The sequence below is a fragment of the Myotis yumanensis genome, unplaced genomic scaffold, assembly GCF_028538775.1.
Source record: "Myotis yumanensis isolate MYYU_CA2020_CCGP unplaced genomic scaffold, mMyoYum1.0.hap1 SCAF_6, whole genome shotgun sequence".
In the NCBI taxonomy this organism is placed as follows: Eukaryota; Metazoa; Chordata; class Mammalia; order Chiroptera; family Vespertilionidae; genus Myotis; species Myotis yumanensis.
This window is the reverse complement of record NW_027223757.1, coordinates 79802463-79811084: the sequence shown is the minus strand read 5'-3', so window position 1 is coordinate 79811084 and position 8622 is coordinate 79802463. Positions and strand designations below refer to the sequence as shown.

General features: G+C 37.0%; 1 protein-coding gene across 1 annotated transcript; it reads right to left on the bottom strand.

The window, feature by feature from the left end:
- Positions 1-5065: 5065 nt before the first annotated feature.
- LOC139012911 (large ribosomal subunit protein uL15-like) lies at positions 5066-5386 on the bottom strand. The gene has a single exon (XM_070419114.1). It carries the CDS (start codon positions 5384-5386, stop codon positions 5066-5068), a length of 321 nt encoding a protein of 106 aa, XP_070275215.1.
- Between the last annotated feature and the right edge of the window lie 3236 nt (positions 5387-8622).

Genomic DNA, 8622 nt, shown 5'->3' with positions numbered 1-8622 from the left:
TAAGTAACATAAAGAGCAAACATCTTACCCTAGCAGGTTTGGTTCAGTGGATAGAGTGTTGGCCTTCAGACTGAAGGGTCCTGGGTTTGATTTTGGTCAAGGGCACATGCCTGTTTGTGGGCTTGATCCCCAGTAAAGGGCATACAGGAGGTAGCCAATCAATGATTCTTTCTCATCATTGATATTTCTCTCTCTCTCTCTCTCTCTCTCTCTCTCTCTTTCTTTCCCTTCCTTTCTGAAATCAATAAAAATATTTTTTCAAAAGTTAAAAAAAAGGAGCAAACACCTCAACCAGTTCTCCTCATGTGTAGTTCCTCAAAAACCAGTACTCCTTTCCTACCATACTAAACATATTCTTTTTTTTTAAATCCTCCCCTGAGGATATGTTTTTATTGCTTTTACAGAGAGAGGGAGGAAGGTAGAGAGAGAGAGAAACATTGATCAGTTGCCTCCTATACATGCTCCAACCAGGGATCAAAACCAAAACCTAGGTATGTGCCCTGACCAAGAATCAAAACTGCAACCTTTTTTTGGTGTACTGAATGATGCTCCAACCAATTGAGCAACCCAGCCAGGGTTAGACAAATTCTCAACATATCATCTAGCAGTTATGTTCCTTGGTATTTACACAAAGGAACTGAAAACTTACATCCATACAAAGCCTGCACATTGATATTTATAGAAGATTGATTTATAATTGTCAAAACTTGAAAGCAGCCAATATGTCCTTTGGTAGCTGAATGGATAAATTATGATACAAAGAACAGAAGATTTTTCAATAATAAAAAGAAATGAACCATCAAGCCATGAGAAGACATGGAGGAGCCTTATATGCATATTACTAAGTGAAAAAAGTCAATATGAAAATTTACATACTGTATGATTCCAACTATATGATATTCTGGAAAAGGCAAAACTATGGAAACAGTGAAGATATCTGTGGTTGCCAAGGATTAGGGGGAAGAAGGGCTGAATAGGCAGAGCACAGAAGATTTTTAGGACAGTGAAAATATTTTCTATGATATTGTAATGATGGGTACATGTCATTATATATTTATCTAAACAGATAAGATGTACAACACCAAGAGTGAACCCTAATGTAAACTATAGACATTGGTAGATTAAGATGTGTCAATATAGGTTCATCAATTATAACAAACATTTCACTCTGGTGAGAGATGTTGATAATGGGGAAGGCTATGCCTGGGGTGGGCGGTGCAGAGAATATAATAGGAAATCTCTGTACCTCCCTCTTACTTTTGCTGTGAATCTAAACCTTCTCTAAAAATAAAATATTTAAAAATTAATACTGATTCACCCCCCAAAACAAATAAACAAACAAACTAATACTCCCAACAGCTTTCATTAGTCACCATATTTGTATATAATTCACCTTATGAAATAGCCTCTACCAAGAAGCCTCCCTCTCACATATCTAATTCATTTCCCATCTGTTGCTTTTCCTCTGTTTTTAAATTCACTACGTTGCTCTTACAAAAATTTATCATTGTGCTGTCAGTGTACCACAATTGCTAAAATTGTTTTCTTGTTGTTGTCATAGTCATTTGTCCCCTACACTAAACTGTGAGCTGCATGAGAGCAAGGGCTGTTCACATTATTGAATGATCCCTTACAAAGAGGAATCAAATGAGAATAAGCCCTGTCTTAATAAAGCTCACTGTCTGATAGAAGTAAGTAAAATCCCTATAAATCATATACAGGGATTTCAAATGTTCAGAATTCCACAAGTTCTTTCAGAGTCCAGGCTCATTAGCAATAAAGCAAATGAAACGCATTTGTAGTGAAACTAAGTTTTATCTACATGGTTGTGGAAAACAACCACAAGAAAATTTTTCTGAAGCACTTACTGGGGAGAAGGTACCTCAGTAGGCAACAGAGATCCTGAAGTCCTAGTGGTATATTAAAGTTACAATAAAGGAAACTAAGGAACATACATAACATTTAATTAAAAAAAAAAAATAACACCAATGAAAGGCAGCCTTTGCCGCCAAGGACCAAATGAGAGAGGCAAATAAATGTTCTCTGAGTTGAAGGTAGAAACATATCACCCTGACAGGGGGAAAAAAATGCTATGTTTCACAGAGTAAACTGGGATTAAGTTGAAGCCTTTATATTATGACTAGAGGTCCGATGCACGAAATTCATGCAAGGGGCTCAGCCCTCGCAGCCCAGGCTTTGTCCTGGAAGGTTGTCTGGATGGTCGTCTGGATGGTGTTTCTGCTGTTTGGTCTAATTAGCATATTAGCTCTTTATTATATAGGATTTTAGTAAGTGGGGAGAGGGAAAGGTGTCTTAGAATGTGTATGGCATGTTTAGTCTGCAAAGAATGTATGGTTTCTCTCTGGCTGAAGTGGACACATATAAGGGCCTTCCTGAGGCTCCACCAAGCCTCACTGAATCACAAGATTTTAGTCCACCTGTGTCACTGTCCTTCCTGCTTAGCCCTCTCCTCCCCTAGCCTGTGAAGATCATAAAACTGTTACCTACTTAAGTTATAACAGATAATCTGTATTTTTTTAAAAATAGCTCATGATTAATGTGAGCATTCCCAATAGGGCTGTTTCAATCTCAAATATTTGATCCAAGGAAAGCAGGTAATGAATCACAATGAAGAAAGGAAAATGCATCAATGAGTAAAAATAGCACTGACTATCTTTCAAGTGTACACAATTAGGGCGGATTCTGGAGTTATGAGTGATTTTATAGATCACGTGAGGACAATTTAGTCCATCTTTATTAGCTCTGCACTGCAAATCAACTTTTCTAAAAAAGAAGTTTTAAATCATTTTCCTTATTGCTGCAGTGTTAGGGTCACTGAGGCCAGGGCTTCCTCGCTTCAATTATGGACAATCCTTTATCCCTTGGCTTTTAGCTTTGAATACAGAAAATTGCTGGAGTCAGAAGGCAGGTTTTATTGTTTCCTCTTACCTCAGAGAGCAAGAATGGTCATTTAATTCAATTAAAAATTGTATTTAACCCTGGCTGGGGGACTCAGTTGATTGGAACATCGTCCTGTACACCAAAAGGTTTCAGGTTCAATTCCCAGTGAGGGCACATACGTAGGTTGCGAGTTGGATCCCTGGTAGGGGAACATACAGGAAACAACTGGTCATGTATAGATTTTTGTGTATAATTTCATATTCTGAAACCCTACTGAAGTCTTTTATTAGTTCTAATATTTGTTTTATAAACTTCTTGGGAATATCTATGTATGAGGTCATGTCATTTGTAAATTAAGACAGTTTTATTTCCCTCATTCCATTCTGAAAGACTTGTTTTCCTTGCCTATTGCTCAGGCTAGAACATCCAATACAGTGTTGAAGAGAACTGTTGAGAATGAGTATTGTTGTCTTGTTCCTAATTATTAGAAAAGTATTTAGCCTTTCACCATTAAATCTGATGTTATTCATAGGGTTTTCATAGATGCCCTTTATCCGGTCAAATAAGTCCCTATTGTTCCTAATTTGTTGAGTGTTTTCTATCAAAAGGTGGTTGGTTTTGTCAAATATCAAGTTTATTGAGATGGTCATATGTATATAGTCAATTTTCAGATGTTAAAACAAGCTTGCATTTCTTGGATACATTTCTATTGTTTATTTTGAATAGTTTTTATTTCTTTATTGATATCCTCTATTTGGTGATTATCATACCGCATCTCCTTTAATTCTTCAAGCATTTTTTTAAATCTCTGAACATAATTATAATGGCTGCTTTGGAGTTTTTTGTCTGCTAAATTCACCATCTGGGACCTTTCAAAAGCAGTTTCTATTGTTTTATTTTCTGTTTGTCTGGATTTGTTTTGTTTTGCATGCTTCATATGGTTTTGCTGATGACTAGATATTTTAGACGTACATTGCTGTAACTCTCAGTGTGATCCCCTTCTTTCTGGGTATTATTGTTGTGGTCACTTTCCTTGTCATTTGTTTCTTTTTTATTTGTTTAGTGAGAAGGCTAAATAACTGCAAATACTTCCTCACAGTGTGCAAATAAGTGCTTGATATACCTATCCAAGTTTTTTCACCCTTGTTTTTGTCTTTTAGGCTGACTACCTAGATGTTATTTCTAGATCTACATCACCTATTTATCAAAGGTTGTACTCCATCCCCCTTAGCTAGTTCGTTTTCTTTTTACCTTTTATCACCTGATGGGTGACTTGGAAGTTGCTATCACAGTCATGGTGCTTATGGATTCTTTTTACTCTATGTTCAGCCAGAAAACAATAACTTGTAGGATCCCTATCGCATTGGTCCTGAGAGGGCGCTTGAGCATGCACACAGTCTTCCACACGACTAAGGGTGAATGTAATTTTATTTTAAACCTGTCTTCCTGGGAGTTGTTTTTGAGTCACAGCAGCTTACCACTGATCAGTCAGTGCTATATTTATTGATCTCTAACTAACCAACTTGTGGGATTAGTTGTACCTGCTTAGACTAGAATTTCTCTCAACACAAGGCTAGAGAAGGAGGAGTGCCAGGGTTCTTGTTCCAGCAGAAAGAAGGGTTCAGCAATCTGGAGAAGGCTGTGTGTAACTTAAAGAGTCCAAAGTCCAAGCATAATTTTGAAAGGCATTTGGGGGTCAGAGGAGCTTAGCTAGAAGGAACTAAGATCTCCTCTCAGGACCCCATGCTTTTTATTAACACAAATTGTCCTGAGGCAAGGCAGAGATATACACTTCAAAGGGTCAGGGTTTCATATACAGAGTCCATTGTCAGATTGGAAGAATTAGCCTATGGCTGTTCAGGTGTTTGGCCAGTAGGAGGCAATAACATGTACATTAAGATGCCCTGAGATATCAGGCAGCAAGCAAGCAACTCTTTTCAGGTTTGGGGAACTGCCATGAGCCATTCCCAACAGGTGACAACTTATGTGACTCAGCCCTTGTTGAGTCCGCAAGTTCCATCAACCTTTTGATGAAACTCTTGCAATTATGACATGCTAGAATTGGCTTCTGGCAGAGGAGGAGAAACACCAGAAACCTGCCCCTCCCCATATGAAAAATTTCTCCCACTTGTGGGGATTTTAATGAACTTCCCTCCATGTGGCTTCAAGCTCCCAGCACACAGGCCCCTCCAACACCCTTAATCTTCTCCTCTGCTCTTCTTCCAAAGAACTTGGCCTTCACAATGACAGGCTGCCTTGGGAGCTTTCCCTTCCCCAGAACTTTGTAGTAGCCCGATCGCACCACATCCATGAAAGGAGCAGCTCCAGTCTTGCTTTTGGCAGCATTTCCCAGTGTCTGCTCACTGACCAGGGTGCACAGTTTATCAGGGTTGACAGTTGGGCCGAAGCTCTGTTTCCTCTTTAAGTGGTGATGCCTCCCACCAGCTTTCCCACAGTAGCCTGGGTGATATTTGTCGACGTTCATCCTGGGATGATACAAGCCACCAGCATTACCTCGGCCTCCCTGGTGCTTCCTGTGCTTGCCGATGCATGTCAGTGGCAGAGCTGCAAGAGCCGCATAGGAAATCTTAATCCCAAAATGAGAGTTCCCAGGAGAGTGAGCCTTTGTCTTCTTGGCTGCGCAGGTTCAGGTAGAACTTCTGTAACATATTCCTGGAGGAATGGGTGGCTCAAATGCCACAGAATTTCTCTGTTTTTACTGATTTAGACTCTCTTGGATAAATGACTTCATTTTCTGTATGCTCTTAGGACAATCTCCAGTGTCCTTAAATGATTTTTTAAAGCAATTGTCACCAGTTAAAATTGGTTAAAGTGAAACATAAACAGTCACATTTGTTTTGCTGGGGAGATAGTTTACTGAGTTCCTTACTCCATCATTCATGAAATCCTGGACCAAGAAAATAGTATGTAATAAATCAGTGCAATTAAGCCAAAGCTATATTCAAAGAAAAAAATTGACAAACAGAAATGCTATATTTATTGATCTCTAACTAACCAACTTGTGGGATAAACCAACACTCCCCATTTTCTCTATAAAAACTATTAAAAATCTACTGCACACTGAATGCTAAAAGCTAGTTGTCCTCTCTGTTTCCCCTTCCACTTCTGCTCCTAATTTTGAGCTGTGTACTTGTTAAGATTCAGTGCTGTATTCCACCTTTCCTGTGTAGGGCTAGAGGTGATTCTGATTTTAATATGTAATATGTAAAAAAAAAAAAGTTGTTTCTCTTGAAACCCAGTTGAATTCTTTTCAAAATCATAATACAGACAGGTTATTTAAAAAAAAATATGCTCCCTCTTGGTGTGGGCAAGACAGCTATAAGGGAATGCTAAAACTGTAGTGAAAAGCTTATGAGGAGGGCTAGATCTACGTAGTCTTAAAGAACCTCCCCCTAAAGTGCTTACTAATGACAAAGGAAGAATAGTAAATTTGTAGAGGAGAACATAAGGCTTAAATGGATAAAACAACATCATAAGCAACCAGAAGTCATGTACTAAGAAGAGCCCAAGATAATTTATGTAGTAGTACTCTCAAAAGTGCATAACCTTAATAGAATCCCGAGAAAATTTCAGGCAAGTCCAAACTGGAGAGTATTCTACAAAATAAAGGACCTGTGCTTATCAACGGAAAGCAGAAGAACTAATCCTGATTCAAAACAAAACAAAAAACAAAACAAAACAAAGAAACAGCTAAAGAAAGACACATAGCAATGAAATGCAATGCATGATTCTGAATTACAATCTGGACCAAGAAAATCAAAAGCATTAAAAAGGACATTATTTGGTCAATTGACAAAATTAGAATATGGACTGTAGATAAGATAGCACTTACCTATAACATGTTTGAGGGGTTTGGTATTACTTACACTGTAGTAACTGAAATGTGAACATATCAGAACTGTGCAAAGTAAAGTCTATTGATCTATATATCGATCTATCTATTTATCATCTATCTATCTACCTTATCTAATTCCATGTATTATCTGCTTTTTTCTGATTTAATAACCAACCAATAATTATAATTATTTCCACTAAGAGGACTTCTGCAGTATTTTTATTATTTTTCAAGACAGAAATAGCAGCATCCCTCCCCTGCCACACCAAAAAGAGAAAACACTATTTTACCCTTCACAAAATAATGTTATTTTCAAATAAGACTGATTGAGCTCTCTACAAATACAAATATTTTTTCAAATATAATAAAAAAGGAATATAATCAATAGACGGGATTGCCTAAAGATTCATTACCAGATATTATTGAAACCAGAGTGTATGGGCAAGCTAATTTATTACCTTGCTTTTTAGAACTTTTGCTGTAAGAAACAGAAGAACTTTGTAAAGTGGCTTCTAGTTTAGATTTGTTTTTTGAGCTGTTTAAATTAAGAATAATCACTTTAGGCAAGGCCTTAAAAAATTACTTCATGAAGACCAGGTGCTTACCTTGCATTACTTTCCTTCATATCAAAAGTCAGCTTTTCACAGTTTTTTGGCAATCCCAGTGTCTTGCATCATCAATTATTTGATAATTACGTTTAAGAACAAATGTACTGATCTCTATATACTTTGAAAAAGTGCTGCAATATTTTGTCAGAATTTCAATTTTATATTTTTTTTGGATCTTAGATTTTTAAAATTAATTAATTAATAATTTTATTTATTTATTTTTTTTGCCCTTTTAAAGTCAAATCTGTTGTAGCAGCCCCCCTGAGAACTATCCAAAGTTCCTGTGGTAGGCAAACTATTCATCCTCATTCGCAGGGACAGAATGTCTTTGGAAAAAAATCTCATCAGCTTTATGGAAACCACCCACATGGCACCAGTAATCTATCTTCCTGAGAAACCACTGAAAAAGCTACTGTGATTATAAATCCCAAATGTGGTAAAAGGTGACACAAGATTTGCTTATCAGTATCTTATAGTCACAAACTAAAATCCATCCTTAAATGGTCTTCTAAAATTAACCTTTAACTGGGGTTGGGGATTTTGTTACCTGGAAAGAATAACACATTAGCCAGTTTACACATTAGCAGAAAACATCTTATACAAGAAAGGCTTTGCCACCCATTGTGAAGAGAGGTATGAGGCCATTAATTCATTCAACAAATTTCTTAAAGTCCTATTGTGTGAATCCCCGAGAGGATAATATTAGAGCAGGAAATGAAAATGGCAAACTGCAGTTATTACCCCTGAAAAGAAAGTTGCAGACTTTTATTATTAATCATTTTGATCAATAGTTGGGTCAATTTTCACAAAGCTTCTGCAAATGAAAGTACAGAGCAAGCATTGTTCACAGACTGAATAAATGTGTTCCATTCTAAAGCACTAACATTTTATCAGGTATGCAGTTCTCATTGAGAGTAACTCCTTTAAAATATTACATGGTGAATATTCATTAGGTCATCACCAAATGATTTCTGATTCATTGGACATCAAGATTACAATTTTTATTAAGTGAGGAGTTTGTGCTATTCATTTGGTTATAAAAAGAAAATTCCATATTTCACAATGGTGAGTACCACTAACACAAGACACTTAGTATTGAAAAGTTTTTTTTTAATTCTTTATTAGTTAAGGTATTACAAATGTGTCCTTACCCCCCTCCATTAACCCCCCCACACACACTCATGTTCTCATCCCCCTGTTGTCCATGTCCATTGGTTTGGCTTATATGCATGCATACAAGTCCTTTGGTTGATCTCT

Coding starts and splice junctions, on each gene's coding strand:
- LOC139012911 (XM_070419114.1), bottom strand. CDS start 5,386: ATGAACGTCGACAAATATCACCCAGGCTACTGTGGGAAAGCTGGTGGG.